This window comes from Hibiscus syriacus, unplaced genomic scaffold (genome assembly GCF_006381635.1).
Source record: "Hibiscus syriacus cultivar Baekdansim isolate YM2019G1 unplaced genomic scaffold, ASM638163v2 tig00112471_pilon, whole genome shotgun sequence".
Lineage (NCBI taxonomy): Eukaryota > Viridiplantae > Streptophyta > Magnoliopsida > Malvales > Malvaceae > Hibiscus > Hibiscus syriacus.
In genome coordinates this window covers 882,476-907,955 of record NW_024063340.1, presented here as the reverse complement: position 1 = coordinate 907,955, position 25,480 = coordinate 882,476, and the positions used below count along the sequence as shown (strand labels likewise).

The 25,480-nt window shown below is 34.8% G+C and overlaps 1 protein-coding gene and 1 pseudogene across 1 annotated transcript; both read left to right on the top strand.

Moving 5' to 3' along the window:
• Positions 1–6: 6 nt before the first annotated feature.
• Positions 7–1,328, top strand: LOC120179919 (VAN3-binding protein-like). Its single transcript, XM_039185371.1, has 5 exons — positions 7–295; positions 390–623; positions 709–758; positions 838–894; positions 986–1,328. Exons 1-5 carry the CDS (start codon positions 136–138, stop codon positions 1,073–1,075), a joined length of 591 nt encoding a protein of 196 aa, XP_039041302.1. The 5' UTR covers positions 7–135; the 3' UTR covers positions 1,076–1,328.
• Positions 1,329–2,996: 1,668 nt separating this feature from the next.
• LOC120179908 lies at positions 2,997–20,458 on the top strand (annotated as a pseudogene).
• Positions 20,459–25,480: the final 5,022 nt, after the last annotated feature.

Genomic DNA, 25,480 nt, shown 5'->3' with positions numbered 1-25,480 from the left:
GCTCACAATGCGCAGCTTCACGCAGCTATCTCGGTTGCTGCGGTTGCCTCCGCCGTAGCAGCCATTGCGGCCGCCACCGCAGCTTCTTCTTCGTCCCCCACCTCGGGCAAAAACGAACAGTCTGCGAAGACCGACATGGCCGTCGCATCAGCTGCAACATTAGTAGCCGCGCAATGCGTGGAGGCCGCAGAAGCTATGGGAGCTGAACGTTGTCATCTTGCTTCGGCCGTGAGCTCCGCCGTTAACGTTCGTTCCCACGATGATATTGCCACACTCACCGCCGCTGCAGCTACAGGTAAAAAGAATCTGTCTTTCTAATGACCCGACCTTCATCTTAAACAAATCAGACCCGAACTCGAGATTGACCGGAGAATTTTGTTTCCTTTCAGCTTTACGTGGGGCAGCGACTTTAAAGGCAAGGGCACTAAAGGAAGTATGGAACATAGCAGCGGTACTTCCATTGGAAAAAGGAGTAACCGGCGGATTGTGTGGTAAAGGAAATAATTCTGGTCATTGGAACCGTAACTGTAGCGGAGAACTCGCCGCCGGAGATCCTCTCCTCACTGCCTGTACACAAGAGCTCCTTGCCAAGGGTAGTGAACTCCTCAAAAGAACCCGCAAAGGTCAGAAAAAATCTTCATTTTAGCAATATGATTACACATTTTCTAGAAATATAATTACAAAATAATCATGTTTATATAAAAACAGGTGATCTTCACTGGAAAGTTGTATCTGTTTATATGAATAGGACGGGCCAGGTACTCATTGATTACTCTTAGCACACCAGTATACGTACGTATGTATGTATGTAGACTGAATTGCTTTTTCTTTCTGAAGGTGATTTTGAAGATGAAAAGCAAGCATGTGGCTGGGACATTTACTAAGAAGAAAAGAGTAAGTTTTAGTGCTGATGTGGTACGGTAACCAAAGATTACAGGATTGCTTTGGGAATAAACGGAGTTTCTGTTTTGTGGGTGGGTTTCAGATGTGGTTTTGGAGGTGTGTAGGGGCATGCCGGCATGGCCGGGGAGGCCACTATTCGACGGCGGAGAGCAGCGTCGCTACTTTGGATTGAAGACCGAAATAAGGGGAACCGTGGAGTTCGAATGCAGGAGTCAAAGGGAATACGAAATGTGGACTGAAGGTGTATCAAAGCTTCTCTCCATCGCTGCTGAAAGAAATCATAAGAGCCAAAGCTCAACTACATGGCATCATGGCGGCGGCAAGAGTTGGGACTAATTCGCTTATTTCTCTCCACTCAAACCTCCATTTGCTTGTAGTTGTAGGTGCTCAATGCAAACCAATGGGCAAATATCTAATTATGCCATAAACCACTAGTATTTTTCTTCCAAAAATTGGTATATTTACTGAGTTGACAATGCTTTGCTTCCAAAAATTGGTATGCGTGTGTTATGTTAATAATTGGATTTAGATTTTTAAATCGTAAAAGGATTTACTTTTTAAATTTTCAAATACGAATACTAAATCTCATATGTTAGTGATCGAAAGCATATTTTAGCCTTTAGCAAAACCCTTAGCCAATACATTAATGTAAATTGCTGGTAAAATTGTCACCTCTCCGTGAACTTTGGTTAACTTCATGACAGTATTTGTGTTCTCTATCACTTCAAATGTGTTTGTTGATTTCTTAATGATTTACTTATGAAGTTGGTATGATTGAATGAATATGTTGTGTATAATTTATTTTACATAGTTTATTTGTTGTAAATTAAATTCTAAAATCTAAAACACTAAATATAATATATGATTAAATGATATATTAAGAACTATCTTTAAGTATTAATTTCATATTTATCATTTTAAAATGAAGAATAATATATGGTTAAATGATATTTTTTCTACAACTGACATTGTGAGAATATTAATACTTAAAATTATTGTTTTAATAACTTCTCAAAAGCTTATATTTTTAGATGATTCAATCATACTTAAACATAATAATAATAATAATAATAATAATAATAATAATAATAATAATAATAATAATAATAATAATAATAATAATAATAATGAGGACTCATATTTTGATCGCATCGCTAAACAAACCACCAAAGAGATCAAGTTATTGAAATACTAACGACAAACCGTAAACCAAACTCGAGTGACGTAAAAAACTATCCACAAACGTAAATCGGGTATTAAATCCAATTTGAGGGTACAAGCAGGGAATATAAGCAAGATATCATATAAGCGTGTCATCTTGATCAGCCGTGGCGATTTCAAATCAACTATTAGAAAAAAGATAAATGAAAAAAACAAAACATCTGAAAAACATGCCAAAAACATAAGAATGTGTGCCGTAAAGGTAGATAAAAACGTGTCATACAGACATACTTATTAAAATCAAAAAAATAAAAGAAAATAGAGATATAATATATAAAAGAAAAAGACATTAAAAATATCAACGGTGGACAACCAACGATAAAGTTGACGCTGTAGCATATCAATAAAAAAAATAAACGACACATCAATAAGAAAAAAATTAAATTTTTTCAATAAAGTATCTTGTTTCCCATTTTTCTCTCCGATAAATGGTAACGTATATCATATATCTTATTGAACGAAATAAATACATTAATTAAAAATATCATAAATAATATTATAAAATAATATTATTTAAACTATTAAAAAAAGAAAAAGAGATTATTTTTGATTTAAATAACTTTTTAAAGAAATAAATTAAATATAAATAAAAGTTAAAATATTTAATATATCATTTATTATTTTCATTAAAATTAATCTATCAAAATAGTAACATATCATGACATGTACCCATTTTATTGGATAGAAAAATGGTGTAACTTTGTCTATCAAAGTGATTCCTTGCTTGGAAATGGAATGACCTCGATTGTTCCATTCTTCCACTTTTGCTGTATTTATGTAACTTTTGTCTCTACCACAGCTTCCTTTCTTATGAAGAACAAAAAATGGGGTCTAGAAACATTAGTGAAGAAAAATAACTGATCTAATGTGCCATGAAAGTTGAATGGAACACCGTTATAAGCATATACAAGAACGATCCCTCGGTTCATGTGGCTAAGATCATAAGATCAGGCGACACCGTATTGCACATCGCCGTCCAACGTCCAAGAAGCCGTCGTAGAACGGCTAGTGGATTTGGTTTCGGCACACGACGAACCACGAAAAGCCTTGGAAATCCGGAACGAGGGGGAATACCCTGCTGCACGTCGCAGCTTCTCTAGGGAACGTAAGGATGTGTCAATGCCTCGTGAGAGTGGACCCATTGTTGCTCGAGATTCGGAACTACGACGGAGAAACATCGATGTTCGTGGCCGCTCAACACGGCAAGAAGGGCGCTTTTCTTTGCCTTAACTCTTACTGTCAAAGTCCGGAAGAAGGGTATTCATATTGCAGAAGAGAGGGAGGTGAAAATGTTCTTCACTGTGCCATATCAGGAGACTATTTTGGTAAAATTCCCACAACTCTTTTAAACATATTAACATATTTGTGTTAACTCTAATGTGCTTCACAGATTTGGCATTTCAAATCATTTACCTTTATCAAGATCTTGTTAATTACGAAAACGATAATGGAATATCAGCCCTGCATCTCTTGGCTAGCGCCCAACCGCCTTCCGAAGCGGTAGCCATCTCGGTCGTTTCAGCCAGCTTATCTATCGTTGTAAGTGCTATTCATTAGTCTAGAGATACACATATTCAAGTGATCGACATTGTCGATTTTGTTTGGAAGGTATAATCGTCGAACTACTTAAGGTGAAATCATCATTTCGACAATCTGCAAGCTATGGCCAATCTAAGGAATCCAAAGAAAGGATGATGAGAAATAGTTACCCGGCAATTACCAAACATGCACTTGTTGCACCTGCTAAAGCAGCTGGTTCAAGTAGGTATGCTAACGAGACCGGTAGAAGCCGGGATAGGTATTAAAATACGGTCTTAATGTCATGTCGTCGACACTTTTTATGGTTCATTTGAACAACGTTATTACATTTTGCAGTGACAAAAAGTTCACGGAACACAAACAAGGGAGGAGATGCGGTTGATAACCTTGAAGCCCCTAATGTCGCCCCCGGTGCTGAAAGGTAAGCAATCCATTGTCTGCAATACATGAATTTGATGCTAAAACAAAAGGGAATTGAAAATAAATATAGAACTTCGACGCCTAATAAACAATAGGACCGAGAATCGAAACTGCAACAAGCGAATGAGTTCAAATTAAGAAACACAAAGGCACCTAGCAACCTCGGAAATCATCCGGCACATCTAAGCACGCGATCACAAAGGAATATATCAAAAAGATTATGCAGCCTAACCCTGTCTAGCTCTGCAATCTGCAGGCATCTAATGGAAGAAATCTTGTTTTGTACTTGTACAGGAGACAAAAGGCGCTACGGAGATGGACATCAATTCGTTCTTCCCAATTATGTCACCTTCATTGATTTCCTCAAGTTGTTATCCAGAGCAATTTTGGTTATAATCGGATTAGGTAGGTCGAACTAGACCGGATATTCGGTCTTTCTACTCGCTCACGAAAGGTAACATTTCTTTGATAATTCATTAATGTTGTTTGTTCACAAGGATCGCAGAGAATTAGGAAGTTAAGGGAGAACATTAGTGGGGCACACACATGAATGTTACGAATAATTTTCTGTAACATTGCAAAATTGACTGATTGGCAGGAGAAAAGGAGAAAACCAAAGAAGCGGCGGAAAGAGAGACGGCCATTGATCGCGGCAAAGAGCGGAATCACAGAAATGGTGGATGAAATCCTACAACGTTTTCCGGTGGCGATCCATGAAACAAACTCGGAAAAAAAGAACATAGTGTTGCTTGCGGTGGAGAACCGGCAACCTCACGTATACAAGCTCTTGCTTAATAAAAACATCATGAAAGACAGCATTTTCCGAGCGGTGGATCGTAACGGAAATAGTGCAATGCACCTTGCCGCAATGCTGGGTGACCACAGGCCTTGGCTCATCCCTGGCGCAGCTTTACAAATGCAATGGGAAATCAAGTGGTATGAGGTATGATCATGCTTACATTTGATTTAATTTATAATTGATCATAATTTTGACACCATGACCATTTTTTTGTGAAGCACTACATGCCTGCCCACTTCTTCGCTACAAGGACAACAAGACCCCAAGGACATATTCACCGAGACACACAAACACCTCGTTGCCAAGGGTGGCAAATGGCTAACCTATTGCGGAAGACGATTATCGGATAGAGTAAAATCGCAACTGATAATTTGAGAAAATAAAAATGGAGATAAAGAAGACATAAAATTTACGTGGAAAACCCCTAAATAATATAGGGTAAAAACCACGGGCAACGGTGGAAGAATTTCACTATGAGAAAATAGGAATTACAACCTCTCTTGATCTACCAAGGAGAAAACAATGATAATTCTCTCTTGATAAAAAAGGAGAAAACAACTCTCAAGAAACTCTCTAAATTCTCTCTAGGATTGGAAGAAAGCTAGAATGCTTTGGGATGGTTTTGAAGCTAAATGAGCTAGGGTATTATAGTTGAAACTTAAGGACTAGTATTGTAAATACCCTAAAAGTACAATGACTAAATGTGTAGTTTTACCATCTATTTTTTTATCAATTTGGTGGCCAAATTTGACCACTAGCCGCCCCACTTGTTGAACCAAATAATTCAGCCGTTTTTGTTTACTTTCAACAATCTCACACTTGAAGATTTGATTGGAACAATAATATCTTTACACCGTTCTTTCTATCTTGTACCTTCATGTTGCTTACGTCTCTGACAGGCCACAAGAGGATCGACACCAGGTAAATTTATCAACATTGATCGCCTTTGTCATGAAATCTGCTATGTTGTCTTTGGTATGGATCTTCTGCATATCTACCGTTCCTTCTTCCACCTTTTCACGAATGAAATGGTGCTGAACCCGTATGTGCTTTGTCCTTGAATGAAATGTTGGATTTCTTGCTAGATGCAAGGCACTTTGACTGTCACAAAACAGATAGACATACTCTTGATTGTGCCCAAGCTCCTCCAATAGCATTTTCAACCAAATTGCTTCTTTATTGGCTTGTGTAGCTGCTACATATTCTGCCTCTATTGTGGATGTAGCCACAACTGACTGCAATTTTGAAACCCAACTTACAGCTCCACCAGCAACTTTGAACACATATCCTGTAGTAGATTTGCTTTTATCCAAATCCCCTGCATAGTCAGAATCTACATACCCATTGATTAGTAAGTTTGATCCTCCGTAATATAATGCAATATTTGAGGTCCCTTTGATGTATCTCAGGATCCTCTTACTGTATTCCAATGCTCTTTGCCTGGATTCGCCATGTACCGACTAACCACTCCCACTGCTTGTGCAATGTCTGGTCTTGTGCATATCATAGCGAACATCAAACTTCCCACTGCCGATGCATACGGAACTTGAGACATCTCCATCATCTTTTGTTCACTACTAGGATAATTTGAAGTTAATAGGAAGAGGGGTAGTAATTGTCTTACAATCTTGTATGCTGAATCGTGACAAGATCTTCTTCAAGTAATTCTTTTGTGAAAGCCAAATCTTCCTATTACTTCTGTCTCGGTGAATTTGCATCCCTAGAATCTTGTTTGCTGATCTCAAGTCCTTCATTTCAAATTCCCTAGCCAGTTTGCCTTCAATTCTTCAATATGATCTTTATTGGGTCCTGCAACCAACATGTCATCCACATACAACAACAATATAACAAATCGTTATCACCAGACCTCTTGAAATAAGCACAAGGATCTGCATTAAGTCTGTTGTATCCAATGCACATAATGAAGGAATCAAATCTCTTATACCAACACCTCGACGCCTGCTTTAGACCGTACAGAGATTTGTTCAACCTGCAAACCAAGTTCTTTTCTTTTTCTTCAAAAACTTCAGGCTGGAACATGTAAATCTCTTCTTCAAGATTTCCATGAAGAAAAGCTATTTTAACATCTAGCTGCTCTAGATGTAAGTTCAATGTAGCACACATTGCCAAAACTACTCGAACTGTTGTTAGTCGAACCACAGGAGAAAATATTTCATTAATCAATACATTCTTTTTGAGCATATCCTTTGACCACCAGTCTTGCACGATACCTCTCAACTTGATCGTCACCATTTCGCTTAATTTTGAAGACCCATTTGTTACCAATTGGCTTCCTTCCTTGTGGTAGTGGCACAAGGTCCCATGTATTATTTTTATGAAGGGCTTTGTTGAAACATTTTGATATTTCGATATAACAAATTAAGTTAAATGAATTTTAAGATTTTCCAAAATGATTTTCTAAAGTATGTTCGAAATTTATTCGAATATAAAAACATTACTCCAAATATTTCAAAAATTATTTTTAATCCTTACTTAAGTGTAAAATTAAGTTTTAATCTTAAAACAATTTCAAAATAATCTTACAAAGTATTTCGAACCAATTCAAAGCCAAAAATTACAGATTGCTCAGAGGGAACCGATTCCCCCCATAGGAGGAACCGATTCCCCCTAAATGGTTTTGGCCCGAGATTTCCAGAATGCTCAGAGGGAACCGATTCCCCCCATAGGAGGAACCGATTCCCCCTAAACAGTTTTGCTCCGAGAATTCCAGTATGCTCGGAGGGAACCGATCCCCCCCAAGGGGGTACCGATTCCCCCCTTGTACAACGGTCGAAATATTTGAATTTTACACTTAGGAACCGATTCCCTTCAAGGGGGAACCGATTCCCCCCACGCTCCAAGCTGTTTTATTAAATGTTTTCACACTAAAACGGCTATAATATCTTCTCTAATCATCCCCAACGTTCAGAAGTGATTCAATGTGTATTTAAACAAGTTCTGAAGCCCTTGATCAAAAAGAAATCATAGAGAAACAAGAGAGAAAGCATCAAACACAAAGTTTGTGCAATTTAAGCCAATTTTCATTCAATATTCATTTTGCTTTCAAAGAACACTTATTGTGCTCATTTGTAATTTTCTTTGAGTGTTCTTTTCTTGTTCTAGAATTGTGCAAACATCTTACCTTGTGAGGTTTTCTTGTAAGTTTGCAAATTGTAATCTTCTCTTGGGAAAAAGTGTTCTCAAGAGTTGGGGTACTCTTGAGGGAATTGTAAGGTTATTCTTTGGCCTCAAAAGAAAGAACAAATTAGTGAATTTGTTGGAAAATCCTTAGTGTGGATAGCTAAGGTAGTTGACGTAGACTTTATTTGAGAAAGTCGAACCATTGTAAATCGTTGTGCAATTACTTTCAATTTTCTGCAAAAGCTTCCACAAAATTTTAATTGCCAATTCACCTCTTGGCCGATTTCGTCAATCGATTAACTCAACAATTGGCATCAGAGCCTAACTCATTTGAAGGTTTTATCGCCTCTTGAGTCGATTCGGGAATAGTTATATCGATTATTAAAGTCATCAATGGCCCGCTTCAAACTTCGACTCCGGTCTCGATTCGATGCCCGTCAACAAGCCTCCTTTCTTCAATGGAGCTAACTATGCCTATTGGAAGAATGATGTACTTCATTCAAGCAAGTGACATGGGAGCATGGAATGCTGTAGAAGAAGGATACATCAAACCTCTCACTCATCCAAGGTTGTGGAGTGAAGGAGAGACAAGAATGTTCCAGCTCAACTCCAAAGCCATCCATATTTTTTTGTGCTCTTGGACCAGATGAATATGGAAGAGTTTCATCGTGTACAACCGCCAAAGAAATATGGGAAAAACTTCAAGTCACACATGAAGGTACAGATGAGGTAAAGAAATCAAAAATTAGTATTAACGCATAGCTATGAAAATTTCAGGATGAAACCAAATGAAGACATCAAAGCTATGACGGATAGATTTTCAACGATTGTCAATGGTCTCAAATCATATGGAGAGATCATCTCAAATGAAAAGCTTGTGAGGAAGTTAGTCTACTCCCTCCCAAAATCATGGCAATCAAAGAAGACGGCAATCATCGAGTCTAAGGACCTATCGTCCTTAACTCTTGAAGAACTTATCGGTTCACTCCACTCATGAGATGATGCTCGAAGATGAGGTGGACCTTGATAAAGTTGAAGAGACACCAAAGGAAAAGGAGAAGAAGAAAAATATTGGAGTTGCTCTCAAATCCACAAAAGATGAGAGTGATTCTAATAATGATGATGATGACGAGGAAATGGCATTGTTTGCCAAACGGTTCAGAAAAATGATGAGACCTTACCAAGGAAGAAAATTCAAACGAAATGAAGGCCTCAAAAATGAACCAAAAGAGAAGGACCCAATCATTTGCTATGAATGCAAAAAGCCGGGGCATGTCAAATATGATTGCCCACAATTGAAGAAAAAGGGTCAATCAAAGAATAAGCACAAGGCTCATGTGGCTACATGGAGCATGAAGAAATTTCCGATGAAGAGGAACAAGAAGTAGCAAACTTGTGCTTGATGGCATTCGGGGAAGATTCTAAGGTAACCTCTAACTCATCCGATTTTGATGATTTATCTTATGATGAGTTATTTGAGGAGTACAATGGGTTGGCTTCGGATTATGAGAAATTGTTTTTAAATATAAAAAATGATGTTTCAAAATTGAAAAATGAAAACAACTCATATCCAAAACCAACAACGATTGAAAGTAAAATCAAAGATTTGCAAATCAAACTAGAAGAGTTTGAAAAGAAAAATTTAGATTTGCAAAATTTACTTTCAAAGATCAATGATGATCATCAAAAGAAAATTGATGATCTTAAACTTCTTTTGATAAAGTTGGAACAAAACATTTTGAAAGAGGTGGAAATCCAAAATCCAACTTTGTTAGAAAAAGTTTAGAAACTATAATCATAGAGGTCCCCAAAGAACCTCTAATGGAAAAATCATTAGAAGTATGTGGGTTCCTAAAGAACTCATTACTACTAAAGATAAAAATATCCTACACAAATGGATACCTAAGGGGACTAGGATTTTGGAAACTAATGAATATGGACCCAAAAGAATTTGGGTACCAAAAATCAAAAATTAATCTATGTTTGTAGGGAAAGGAGCATTGCTACAAGGCACGAGAAACAAATTCAAACTCATGGTACCTTGATAGTGGATGCTCAAGACATATGACCGGAGACAAAAGCCGGTTCATTGAGCTTAACGCAAAAAATGGAGGAGAAGTGACTTTTGGAGACAATTCAAAAGGTCACATTGAAGGTATTGGTACAATAGGTAATACCTCTTCCATACAATTAAGAATGTTTTATATGTGAATGGATTAAAGCATAATCTTTTGAGTATTAGTCAATTATGCGATAAAGGATTCAATGTCTTATTTGAAATTAATGGTTGTAAAGTTATTGGCATTGCATCTAATCGGATTATGCTTATTGGTCATAGAATAGGAAACATTTACATGGTGCATTTAGATTCTATTGATATGACTAATTTATGCCTAGTTGCTAAGGATGAGCATGATAGTGGTTATGGCATAGGAGACTAGGTCATGCTAGTATGAGTGTTTTGCAATTGTTAATTCAAGGAGACTTAGTAAGAGGGTTGCCTAAGCTTAAATTTGATAATGATAAAATCTGTGATGCTTGTGCTAAAGGAAAACAAAAACGAGTTTCTTTTAAATCTATTAATGATGTATCAACTAGTAGAGTATTACAATTGATCCATTTAGATCTTTTTGGGCCAACCAGAACTACTAGCTTGGGAGGAAAACAATATGCATTTGTCTTGGTAGATGACTATTCTAGATACACTTGGGTTCTATTCTTAAGTACTAAAGATGAAGCATTAGAAAATTTCATCACATTTTCAAAAATAATCCAAAATGAAAAAGGTTACTCTATCACTAGTGTTAGAAGTGATCATGGAACTGAATTTGAAAATCTTGGATTTATTGAGTTTTGTAATTCTAATGGTATTAGCCATAATTTTTCAGCACCTAGAACCCCTCAACAAAATGGAGTTGTTGAGAGGAAAAATCGAACTTTAGAAGAAATGGCTAGAACCATGCTTTGTGAAAATAATTTGCCAAAATATTTTGGGCGAAGCCACAAATACCGCTTGTTATGTTGTAAATCGAGTAATGATTAGGCCAATTTTAAAGAAAACTCCATATGAAATTATCAAAAATAAAAAGCCTAACATTAGTTATTTTCATCCTTTTGGATGCAAATGTTTTGTTTTAAACAACGGTAAAGAAAATCTTGGCAAATTTGATGCTAAAAGTGATGAAGGAATTTTTCTGGGTTATTCCTTAAATTCTAAAGCTTATCGTGTCTTTAATAAAGAACTTTAGTTGTAGAAGAGTCTATACATGTTGTTTTCGATGATAATCCCCTTCCAAGGAAGGATTCTTCTGTTAATGATGATGTAGGTATTGTACAAGCAAATGACGTTAGACATGACGTTGGAGAATCATCATCAAAGGAAGAAACAAAAGATGAAGAAACTCATGATCCCCTCAAGAATCCAACCATTGAAGAAAGGGAAGTATCTTTTCCAAGAGAGTACAACTATGTCAAGGATGGTGAAATTATAGGTGATCCATCAAAAGGGGTAACTACTCGATCTTCTCTTAGAAATATCTGTAATTATGTTGCATTTATTTCATGCATAGAGCCTAAGAACATCAAAGAAGCATTAAAAGATGAACATTGGATTATGGCTATGCAAGAAGAATTAAATCAATTTGAGAGAAGTAAAGTATGGACATTAGTTGAAAGGCCTAGTAATAAATCTACTGTAGGTACTAGATGGGTTTTAGAAATAAACTTGATGAAAGTGGTAATATAGTGAGGAACAAGGCTAGACTTGTTGCTCAAGGCTATACTCAAGAAGAAGGCATAGACTATGATGAAACATACGCTCCCGTAGCTAGGATGGAAGCAATTAGAATGTTATTGGCATTTGCATGTTTCAATGAATTTAACTTATATCAAATAGATGTTAAAAGTGCATTTTTAAATGGTTTTATAAAAGAAGAAGTGTACGTGGAATAACCTCCAGGTTTTGAAGATTCAAATTTTCCGGATCATGTTTTAAAATTGACAAAAGCTCTTTATGGTTTAAAACAAGCTCCTAGAGCTTGGTATGAAAGATTGTCAAATTTTTTAATTAAAAAAGATTTTTTAAAAGGAAAGGTTGACACTACATTGTTTTTAAAGAGAAAATGTAAAGATTTATTAGTAGTTCAAATTTATGTTGATGATATAATATTTGGTTCTACTAATGATGTTCTTTGCCAAGAATTTTCTAAGCTAATGCAAAGTGAGTTTGAGATGAGCATGATGGGGGAGCTCTTTTTCTTGGACTCCAAATCAAGCAAAGAAAAGATGGCATCTTCATTAATCAAGCTAAGTACGTCAAAGATATGCTCAAGAAGTTTGGACTGGAAAATGGGAAACCTCATAACACTCCAATGAGCTCTTCAACAAAGCTTGACTTAGATGAAAGAGGTAAATGTGTAGATGTTAAATTATATAGGTCAATGATTGGCTCTTTGCTTTATCTAACTGCAAGTAGACCGGACATTATGTTTAGTGTTTGCTTATGTGCTAGATTTCAATCATGTCCTAAGGAATCACATTTACTAGCTGTTAAGAGAATCTTTAGATACCTTAAGGACATTCCTAGTTTAGACTTTGGTATCCTAGAGACTCTAGCTTTAGCTTGCATGCCTTTTCTGATGCGGATTATGGAGGATGCAAATTAGATAGGAAAAGCACCTCCGGTACTTGTCAATTCCTTGGAAATATGTTGATTTCTTGGTTTTCAAAGAAACAAAATTGTGTTGCATTATCTACCACTGAAGCGGAATGCATTTCAGCCGGTAGTTGCTGTGCACAAGTTTTATGGATGAAACAACAACTTTTTGATTATGAAATTGAAGTAGGTACCATTCCTATCAAGTGTGACAATACTAGTGCTATTTGTCTCACTAAAAATCCCATCCAACACTCTAGAACTAAGCACATTGAAATAAGACATCACTTCATTAGAGACCATGTCACTAAGGAAGATGTAGTTCTAGAATTTGTTGATACTTTGCACCAATTAGCGGATATCTTTACAAAACCCTTAGACAAGGAAAGATTTTGGACACTTAGGAGAGAATTAGGTTTGACCAACCTATCTTCACTTAGTGTTTAAAATAATTTTAGCACTTTTAATAAATCTTGAAAAATGCTTATAATAATAATTTTTGATTGCATTCTTGCTATTAGTTAGGGGAGTTTGTGATTCTTAGTGAAAATTAATTTTATGTTCAAAAATCGATTAAAGATTAATTTAATTGTTTGAACATAATTAATTTTTGATATATGAGTTGCCAATACCACTAGAAAAGATTAATTTAGCATTTTGTGCTTAAAAAATCGGATTTTAGCATTTTGGTGCAGAGGGAATCGATCCCCCCCTGAGGGAACCGATTCCCCCTTTGAAGGGGAACCGATTCCCCCCACAGGGGAATCGATACCCCCTGGGGTTCTGTTAAAATCGGCAGAACATCCCAAAATTCCCAAAACCCTTATATTTTCTTCAAACCGTTTCTCACCCTCCTCAAACACTCAAATCTCCTTTCTTGCCTCAAATCAACGATATTAATCGGAATTTGAATCAAATATCATCTTCTAAACCTGTTGGAATCATTAAAATCGTGCAAACAACATCTAAATCCCCTCAATCTTCATCTTTCAAGGTAATTTTTCTAAACTCTCTTTTCATTGTTTTTGAACATAGGATTAGTTTCAATTAGTTCTAGGTTGAAATAGTGATCGGGCATTGATTATTTAGGGATTAGAAACTAGATGTTACAACTAATTTCATCAAAAACACAAGAATTTTTCAAATTTTTTAAATTTCGAAATAAAAAAAATTGTTATTTTTCAAATTATTGTGTTTGATTAAATTATGTTGTTGTTATGAAAAACTATGCATATATTGTTTCTCAAAACCATATTTTTCAAAAGTTTTTCAAAAACTTTGCCCTAGGATTGATTTAGAGAATCTTGAAATATTGAGGACTCATTTGAGTTTTGGGATTAATTGAATTGCATACATTTGTTTTAAAATTGCAGGTTATTCTATCTATTCCGATTTCCTTCACCATGTCAAATCCTAAACGTCCTAGGTCTTTATCTAGTCGTTCTAGTCGTCAACCAAATCCTCCTCCTATTCCTCAAAATCCTATTCCAAATCTTGATCCTAACTTGACTATACAAAATTCTTGTTTCAATCAACCGGGTCCTAAAGATTATCGTTATTGGTTTTACCAATATTTTGACTCGTATAAGATTAGGGAAGAACGTATCCCATCTCTTCAAACTATGGTTGATATTAACTTTAAATATCTCCCTATCTTGCACGAATGGAAATTTGATAAACTTTTCGAACTTGAACACATTGTCTATCATCAACTTGTTCGTATCTTCTACTGTAATGCCGTTTGTATCAAAATCGTGACAAAACCAAAACCATAGGAGTGCGTTCCTACCTCCTAGGTCAATATTTCCATCTTGATCCGGATTACATAGCCAATGCCTTAGGCTTGGACAATGAAGGTTTATCAAACGAAAAACAAGTTTTAGGCTCACGATATAAACGGAATGATAGTGCAAGTGTTTTAGATCTCCATGAGCGTTTCCTTCATCTCATGATCACTTGGTGGTTTCGACCATCCGGGGGTCGATATTCAACTCTTAGAGCTTTAGATCTTTGGTGGTTGCACTGTTTTGAAAACAATATAAAAATAAACCTCTCCGAGATTATCTTTGCTGAAATTGTTGAAACCGTTAACCTAGTGCCAAATAAGAAACTCTGTTCTTCACTAGTTTACGGTTGTATCCTTAGTAATCTCTTTTCTAAAGCTAAACTCCGAGTTGGTCTAGATGCCTCATTTCCTCTTAAGAAACAAATCAATCTTCTTTCTTTAACAAGAGCGGGATGGGTCAAAAATAAGGAAACCGGTGCATGGGTTCGATCTTCTACTCCGGGAGCTAGTTCTTCACAAGCTCCACCCGAAGCTGACGAAGATCCCGAGTTTGAACAATTAATGAGGGATATTGATGAAGCTGAAGAAGAACCTGAACAACCGAGGAGCACGCACAACAATCGACTCAAATGCCTCCATATTTTCAATCCTTTATGGAGACATTGATTTCCGTTATGCGACAATGGATTCACGCTTTTCCTCTATAGAATCTCATTTATCCACAATGAGAGCTCAACAATTAGAGATTCTTCAGGAGATGCGTGCAAACAATGAAGCAACCAATGCTCGTATTAATGAACTAACTCATGAAATGGCTGCTATGCGAGCCCGTTTTCCTCCTACCGATCCGGATGTTTGATTATGTGTTTAGTTTAAGACTTTGAACTAAAAGAATATTGTTTTAACATTTTTGATATTTTGGATTGTTTGATTTTGTGGATTGTTGGATTTTGGATTTATGAATAGTGTGAACTTATATGTTTTATTCATTTTTGCATCATCATTAGCAATATGACCAATTTTGTCATATCACATTATTATGAATATTGATTTATGAAACTAATGGCTAACCTCTCTTTTGATTGTGATCTTAGCAGCTTAAGCTTATAATTAATAAATCAATTGACTAAATGATTTCAAAACCTTATTTTACAATGTCTTTTTGATTTAACAAAAAGGGGGAGAATAATAGGTGTTAAATGTTTTACATAATAAATTGAAGAAGTGTTAAAGTAAGGGGGAGTAATTTCAAAACTTGATTTCAAAAATCTTAAAATTACTAAAATGTTTTGTTATATCAAAAAGGCGGAGATTGTTGAAACATTTTGATATTTCGATATAACAAATTAAGTTAAATGAATTTTAAGATTTTCCAAAATGATTTTCTAAAGTATGTTCGATAAATTTATTCGAATATAAAAACATTACTCCAAATATTTCAAAAATTATTTTTAATCCTTACTTAAGTGTAAAATTAAGTTTTAATCTTAAAACAATTTCAAAATAATCTTACAAAGTATTTCGAACCAATTCAAAGCCAAAAATTACAGATTGCTCAGAGGGAACCGATTCCCCCCCCATAGGAGGAACCGATTCCCCCTAAATGGTTTTGGCCCCGAGATTTCCAGAATGCTCGTAGGGAACCGATTCCCCCCATAGGAGGAACCGATTCCCCCTAAACAGTTTTGCTCCGAGAATTCCAGTATGCTCGGAGGGAACCGATCCCCCCAAGGGGGTACCGATTCCCCCATTGTACAACGGTCGAAATATTTGAATTTTAACTTAGGAACCGATTCCCTTCAAGGGGGAACCGATTCCCCCACGCTCCAAGCTGTTTTATTAAATGTTTTCACACTAAAACGGCTATAATATCTTCTCTAATTATCCCCAACGTTCATAAGTGATTCAATGTGTATTTAAACAAGTTCTGAAGCCCTTGATCAAAAAGAAATCATAGAGAAACAAGAGAGAAAGCATCAAACACAAAGTTTGTGCAATTCAAGCCAATTTTCATTCAATATTCATTTTGCTTTCAAAGAACACTTATTGTGCTCATTTGTAATTTTCTTTGAGTGTTCTCTTTTCTTGTTCTAGAATTGTGCAAACATCTTACCTTGTGAGGTTTTCTTGTAAGTTTGCAAATTTGTAATCTTCTCTTTCGGAAAAAGAGTGTTCTCAAGAGTTGGGGTATACTCTTGAGGGAATTGTAAGGTTATCTCTTTAGCCTCAAAAGAAAGAACAAATTAGTGAATTTGTTGGAAAATCCTTAGTGTGGATAGCTAAGGTAGTGGACGTAGACTTTATTTGAGAAAGTCGAACCACTGTAAATCGCTGTGCAATTACTTTCAATTTTCTGCAAAAGCTTCCACAAAAATTTTAATTGCCAATTCACCCCCTCTTGGCCGATTTCGTCAATCGATTAACTCAACAGGCTTTGATTTATTCTTGCATCGCCATCATCCACAGTGAAGCATCTTTTATTGCCTCATGGTATGTTGATGGCTCACCGTCCTCTGTTAAAAGGCAATATGCAATATTACCTTCTATAACATAATCTGAGTGTCAATTGGGACGTCTTCTCACACGATCTGATTGACGAGTTATTGGAGCTTCAGAACTCTCTGGTTCTTGTTCATCATGTGCTGGTTCTGTTTATGAAGAATCTCCGTGTTCAACCTCCTTTTCCACATGTATCTGTGTGGTCTCTGACTTTTCAGCGATATCATCATCTTTCTTTTCTTTGTAGCTTATCTTCTACAAAGATAACATCTCTGCTGATGATCATTTTACGGGCAGTGGGATCCCACAAGCGATACCCCTTTACTCCATCAGTATACCCCAAGAATTTACATTTTCTGGATTTTGGATCCAACTTTGAAATTTCTTGGGAGTTGTACATCACATACAAAATACTTCTAAATACATGGAGGTTTGAATAATGAGCTGGTTTACCAGTCCACATCTCTATTGGTGTCTTCAGCTCTATTGTAGTTGATGGAGCTCGATTCACCAAATAACAGGCGGTATTGACTGCTTCTGCCCAGAATGATTTTTCTAGGCCTGCATCCCTCAACATTGCTCTTGTTCTTTCTAACAAGGTTATGTTCATCTGCTCTGCCACTCCATTTTGTTGAGGAGTGTTCGCCACTGTGAACTGTCTTTTGATGCCTTCTTTCCTGTAAAAGTCATCAAATTCTTCGCTTATGTATTCTTCTCCATTATCTGTTCTGAAACACTTGATCTTATTTCCAGAATCAAGTTCCACCCGTGCTTTGAAGTTTTTGAAAGTTGAAAACACGTCCGACTTCTTTTTAATAGGGTACACCCAACATCTCCTGAAATAGTCATCAATAAATGAGAAAAAATATTTTACTCCGCCTAGGGATGTAACTGGTGCTTGCCATACGTCAGAGTGAACCAATTCTAGAACACTTTTGCCTCTAGAATTTGATGTATTGAATTTCAACCGGTGCTGCTTACTTGTTATGCAATGCTCACACAAAGGAAGTGATACCTTTATTAAGTCTGGAAGTAGCTTTTGCTCCACAAGGACTTTCATTCCTTTTTCTGACATGTGTCCAAGTTTCTGATGCCATAGCATTGCAGAATCTGAACTACATGAGGCAACAGAGGCTTCTGCTTCTAGCAAAGTCTCTCCCTTCAACATGTACAAGTTTGCTGCTATCTTTTTGCCTTTCAGTACCACAAGCGCTCCACGGAACACCTTCATGATTCCTTTACGTGTTTCAATCTTGCTTGCATTATTATCCAACAATCTATAGGATAATAAATTTTCTTTAGGCCTTTCATGTGCCGCACATCTCGAACAACTTTAATTCTTCCATCATACATCTTCAATTTGATGGTTCCCACGCCAATGATCTCTAAGGCATGATCATTGCAACTATACACAGATCCTCCTGAGACATGTTCATAATGATGGAACCATCTCTTCTTGAGGTCATGTGATATGTTGCTCCCGAATCAATGAGTTATATGTCTGCATATCTCTTTCTACCTTCCACGGTGGTTGACGCTTCACAGCATAGAGCATCTCCATCATCTGAAGTGTTTGCAGTATTGCCTTGTGGATTAAAGTTTTTATTTAGACTCCAACAATCCTTCTTCAAGTGACCCTTCTTTCCACAGTTGTAGCACTTTAAATTCTTCTTGCTTCTCGACTTCGATCTACCATGTTTGTGGCTGCTGCTTTGGCCACGTTCAGTTGATCTCCCTCTCATCGTTGTCAACGCTTCTGCTTGTTGCAGATTTACTTGTATGTCTTCCTTGTTCTTACGCCGATTTTCTTTTTGTAGAACAGCAGCTGCAACATCATCGAAGACTAGACTGGTGACATTACTGTTTGTCAAGTTGATGATGAGTTGATCATACGAATCTGGTAGACTTTGAAGTAGAAGTTCAACACGTTCTTGTTCTCCTATTGTACATCTTAAGGATGTAAACTGAGAAAATAACGTGTTCAGTGTGTTTAAGTGCTCCGTCACTGAAGTAGATTCTGACATCCGGAGAGTATACAATTTCCTCTTAAGGAAAATTTTATTGGGCTACGATGTGGTCTCGTACAATTTGGTGAGATGATCTCATATCTCCTTAGCTGTCTTATTCTCCTCGTGCTTGACAATACTTCATATGCTAATGCTAGATGAAAGTTTGCCATAGCATTCTCGTCCATCTCGTTCCATTTGTTGTCATCTATGAAATCCACCGGCCTTTCACTGATAGCTGCTAGACAACCGTCTTTCCTCAGGATATCATTCATCTTCAATTTCCACAATGAGAAATTTCTCCCATTGAATTTTCAATATCAAATTTCGTTGCCATAGCTTCTTTTACGGATAGCTCCCACTATTTCACTATCGTGAATAGTTCTCTGGAACCTTCAAAGAATGGGTAATACCTTCTTACTTTCTTATGTTGGAGGATCCACCTTTTGGTGGCAACAACAAAGACAATAAGCAGATATTACACACTCTAATCTGACTCGGATACCAATTGTTGCGGAAGACGGCTATCAGATAGAGTAAAATCGCAAATGATAATTTGAGAAAATAAAAATGGTGATAAAGAAGACACAAAATTTACGTGGAAAACCCCTAAATAATATAGGGTAAAAACCACGGGCAACGGTAGAAGAATTTCACTATGAGAAAATAGGAATTACAACCTCTCTCGATCTACCAAGGAGAAAACAATGATAATTCTCTCTTGATAAAAAAAGGAGAAAACAACTCTCAAGAAATTCTCTAAATTCTCTCTAGTATTGGAAGAAAGCTATAATGCTTTGAGATGGTTTTTGAAGCTAAATGAGATGGTTTTGAAGCTAAATGAGCTAAGGTATTTATAGTTGAAACTTAAGGACTAGTCTTGTAAATACCCTAAAAGTACAATGACTAAATGTGTAGTTTTACCATCTATTATTTTATCAATTTGGTGGCCAAATTTGACCACAAGCCGCCCCACTTGTTGAACCAAATAATTCAGCCGTTTTTGTTTACTTTCAACATAACCAATACCTCGGAGTCGTGCTCCGTAGTGGCAGCACTGATTGCGACTGTGGCATTCGCCACATCGACCACCGTGACAGGCGGTGTGAATTAGGAGAGTGGAACACCCACATTGGAAAACCATCCGACATTAGATGTGTTCGCAATCTCATCCCTCGTCACGCTTGTTCTCGGTTACGGCCATGGTGATGTTCTTGTCGATACTAACGTCTCGGTATCAAGAGAGGGATTTCGGCATAGATCTGCCCAGGAAACTTTTGCTGGGGTTGACGTCGCTGTTTGTGTCGATAGCGTCGGTGTTGGTGTCATTCTGCGCGGGACATTTCTTTATTTTGAAAGATAAGTTGAAGTACGCCGCGTTCCCGGTGTATGCGGTGACTGGCCTGCCTGTCACGCTCTTTGCCATTGCGCTGTTTCCTCTTTACCATGATCTGGCTTGGGCGCTCTTCAAGAAAGGTGTCACAGCGTAGCTGCAAAGCTGTTCCTCTCTAGTGTCTACTCTCCCTTATCAAGCTTTATTAACATTGTTAGTATTTGTTTACCATAATGTTTGATCACTTTTTTTAGCAGATATCGAATGATTCATTTTAATATATTATTAGTTTTTATTAACAATTAACATCTGCATTATTTTCATTGTAAATTATTGCAAAGTTGTTATTTTTCAATAAAAAAATTTAAACTTGTTGGTGGCAAAAATTATTCTATTTTCGTAAGCGATTCACCTCTTCTGATTTAGATTTAAAGTTGTGGTCGGTCAAAAAGTAGTCGTATATGCATATATTTTCATATTGAATACAACTAAGAGGAATTAAGAAGATGATGGAAAAATCTTTAGGGTGGAAGAATTTTAGCCTCTTTATCTGTCTTGATTGTGGTGTTTATAATGACTTTTAGTGTGTGTTAATCATGGGATTGTTATAATTGTATATAGGTTTACATATCAAATAAATCTAATAATCAGATTTTGAATTTTATTTTGACACGACACAAAAATTTGTCAAAATTTTATCAACGTATTATAATTTATTCGAAAATTTGTGTTTAATAGATGTAAACTAATTAAAACCCCTACTAGATGAGGAGATAACTGACAAAAGATTGGAAGATTTTAGAGATTACTTTAAATATATAACAAAATAAAAATAATAAAAATAATTACGAAATATACTGTCTGGTTAAAAAATAATTACGAAATATACTGTTTGGTTAAAAAATAATTAAGACAGAGTAAATGAGTGGATTTAAATTTAACCACACGTTGAACTCCTTTATCGTTTCTTTTGCGATTAAAATTGTTAGAGCTACCAGCAAGTTATAAATAATCTTAATGATGAAAATAAAATGAAATATTAGGAAAATTATGAATAATAATAATAAAATGAGATAATAATCTAATTATTGAATAATAAATTTAAAATTTGAATATCAAAATATCATACGTTAATTTATCTTTTTCCATACAAGACAACACGAATTTAGCTTAGCAAACCTACGACTTAAACAAAATATGTAGAAGTTTCCAATGGCCCACAAAATCCAGATGCTATGCATCTGTTTGATATTTAGGGATAATTTCACGAATAGACGCTAAAGCTAATCAAATCTTTCAAAGTAATTCATGTACTTTATAAACGTGTAGAGTCAGAGTTTTATTTCATTTACGGAAAAATTATCTTTTTGGTCCCTCAACTTTTCATCTTTATTTTTTTATATTATCTTAGATCATAAATTTTAAACCGCCTAAAAATATTCTTTTCTTAAATTTTTTCTCTCTACATGTAATATTAAGATTAAATTTAAAATTTGTGTATATATATATATATATTTATATTTCATACAGAGATACAAATTTAGCCGCCGAATAAAGAAACAATAGAAATGCAGCCGGAAACTACAGAATTTCTCGCCCATTGTATTGACGTGTTATAGAAGTGGAATAACCAGCTTGGTATGGTAAAGGTCCAAACATTAATTAACTATTCTACTATCGACACGTGTCCCTTATGCCACCCAGGTCTATTCTATAATCTGCCACGTATCCTAAATATTTCAGAATTGATCATATTAGTCACCTTCCTCCTCGTCCAATCAGAAACCTTATTTTTACATTCGACAGACTACTAATATTTTCTCTTTGTCGTATTTTTGGTAAAATAAATAATTTTATTTTGGATTTAAATTAAAGTTTATCCAGAAAATAGTAATATTATAACCTATTTTATCTTATAGAAGACTATGTTTTGTTCCGGAAAGTTCTATATATAAAATATATGAAGTGACGTGGTCCCTATTTATTGGCATTTTCAACTTGTATGACCTTCCCGAATATCAATAGAATAATAATAATAAAGCGGTATTTGAAAAATATAATTAGTACACTATTTTAATAATTTGTTGAAAACCATGTTTCCTGATATTTTAATAAAATAATAGTATTACTGTTAATGGTATCTTATTATACTAAAAATTGACACTAATAAAGTAATTAAATAATAATATTATGTTATTTGTTTATATAAAAATAATTTAAAAATAAGATCAACTTGTAATTGTGTATACCGTTGACAAAAAGAGTTATCCCACTTGGCTCGTCGGCCCCAAAGTGAGTTGAAAAACAGAAGTCCATTATTATATGTTCCTTCCCCAATTCTCATTACACTCTACCAACCAACGAAACTTAAATTAATACATCATGTACTTATATATATTTTAGAAGTATACAATCCAGATTAAATGCTCAAGATTTTTTTTATTCCAGGTCATTCATACGGTGTTTAAAATTATAAAATAATTTTTTATGACAAATTTTCATCTTATCTAGAAGAGAATAAAAGAGACGACTCCAAGAGTTGAAAGAGATGCTTTTGGTGGATTTAAAATTCATTACGTAATTAAATATGAGATAATAAAATTAAACAACTTGATTATTTGATTAACTATATTTACTCAAAATTATAAAATAATTAAATAAGTTATAAAATAATCTAACACATTAAATTATTATTCGACTGCTTTTGAAAGATTAGATCTTACTGAGCAATTTTAGAAGACTGGACTATTATTTGAGCTTTAGTCTATGATTCCTTTATTTATTAATTAAATTCTTAATTAAATTGATGTCATATATAAATGCGGATACTAACTCAATAAAAATTCACCACAGCACAATTATTTGAAATGAATTTTTTTATTACCATAGAGTAAATATAAGGTAGTGTATATTTAGAGATAATTTTTAATTATTTGACATCAAAAGCTCGCATCCCTGATATTTTTATTGCTTAAACTCGAGATAGATTCATTTACAACCAAAATCATTTTGTTCGTGCTTGAAATGAAAATTAATATTATTACAATGATGGTATTTTTCATTCTTTATGTATGTTATATATCCAAAGATAGATTCTTATAAATCTCCCAATCTTCGTCAGTGATGTCTCTAAGACCTGGATTGATATTGTTGTTTAAAAGCACTTTTAATTAAAAAAATTATTGTCATCGTAAAATTAATGTCAAACGAGTAATAATTGAAAAACAATACAATGGAAATAGTGATTTTTAACCGACCGCAAAAACTAGAATTTCTAGCATTTTAATTCCAATTTTGTGTTTAAAAGTAAATTTATGTTTTTATCCTTACCGATGCATGGGTTGCACTCAATTATGTATTTATATGTTATTTTAATAATCTAATACAAATATCCTTAAAAATAATTTATTTTAATTATTTAAAAATAAATTAAATTCATATATAAAAGTAACTATAATTTAAATGCTATATTTTTAATTTATAACGTCATATCTATAATGAGCGTTTTATCTTTTTAATCTCACTTTTTAACAGTAATTTCAAACAATTAAATTTTAAAATGCACTTTTAAACACCACTTTTAAAATTAGTTTCAACATCACTTTGAAAAATCACTTTTCAAAAGCAATGTCAATCTGACTCTAAATACGTCCTCCATCTACAAGATTTTCAAATAAACTTACATCATCCAGTTACATGCTTTTTAATAAATTACAGCATGTACAAGACCTCTGACAGATCCTCGTGATTTATTAGAACATAGTCTAAATTTTAATAATCATATATGTTTAGCTCATTAGTTTTATGAATTGTTATAATGACACTACGATTGACACACACAATGAAAGATCACTATAAATATATTCAATCAAAATTTGAAAAGGGGTTAAATCCTCGAATATACACACCCAATCTTCATCTCTTTTTCCCTTATGACTACCTCTCTCACACATAAAAAAGCATCAATCAACGGCTGTCCCCTCAACGACCACGACTCTATACCCAAACCAGAATGGGTAAATTGTTAACGACCAGCACAACTCATTCACTCCAACTATAAAAAGTCAGTTATATTTTTTACCACAAATCTCAAGTCAATCCATTTAGGACATTTTCGTCGATCAGAGAGAAATAATTTTTTATACCTTTAGGGATGTCTTCCAGAAACCTCGAAGACTTCGTCAAACTAGGTTTGCTGAAACTACCAGCACTCCATTGGCCAAGATCTCTGAGCATGCCCTCATCTATCAGAACCTTAATAAGCCTACATCTTCCGGATACAAGCTTCCTAATCAACTATAATGCATAGACAATTTTTTTAATAGATCCTCGTGATTTACTAAAATGTAATCCAAGGGTTGACAATTAGATTTGTCTAGCTCTCTAGTTTATAATAATCATAACGATAATACTTCTGACGTATACACTAAAGATTATTATAAATACCCTTAACTAAAACTGAAAAATGAGTTGAATCCTAGAGTAAACACGCACAATCTTCATCTGCTTCTTTCTTATGATTACCTCACACACAAAAACATCAACAAACGAGCATTCCCTCACTAATTATAATTTTTCGTCAAAGTCGATCAGAAAGAATAAAGCTTCAACGATAGATAATATTCATTTGTTATCAACAATAAATAATTATTAAAAAAAACTCCGTTATTATTTGTTGAATAAAATTTCGTAAATATGTATTATTTTACGTAAAATATTTTATTTTATTTATATAGTGGATGCGACAAAATCTAATATTAGACTGAGTTTTAGGGGAATCTGCCTAAATAGTCACCTGGCTATAGCCTACTTTTTAGTTATGTCCCCAACTATGAAATATTAGAAAATGGTCACTCAAATTAACGGGAATGGTCAATTCATTATGCTAACTTGGTACTATATTAATTTTATCAATTACTAACATTATTTCAAATGGAAACCACTTTGATACTTTTTTAGTAATAATTCATATATTTTTTAATTTGACTAATAACTAAAGCATAAACTAAATAATTTTAGTGATTAAAGAGATCGTTGTTGTTTTTAAAGGTCACGGGTTCAAGCTCCAACGATTATAAGAGTAATTAAACGTTTACTATCAAATGATTGAGAGTATTTAAAATATATATTATTTTGTAATTAACTTTAGCTTAGTAAAAAAAAATAACTAAAGGTGGGA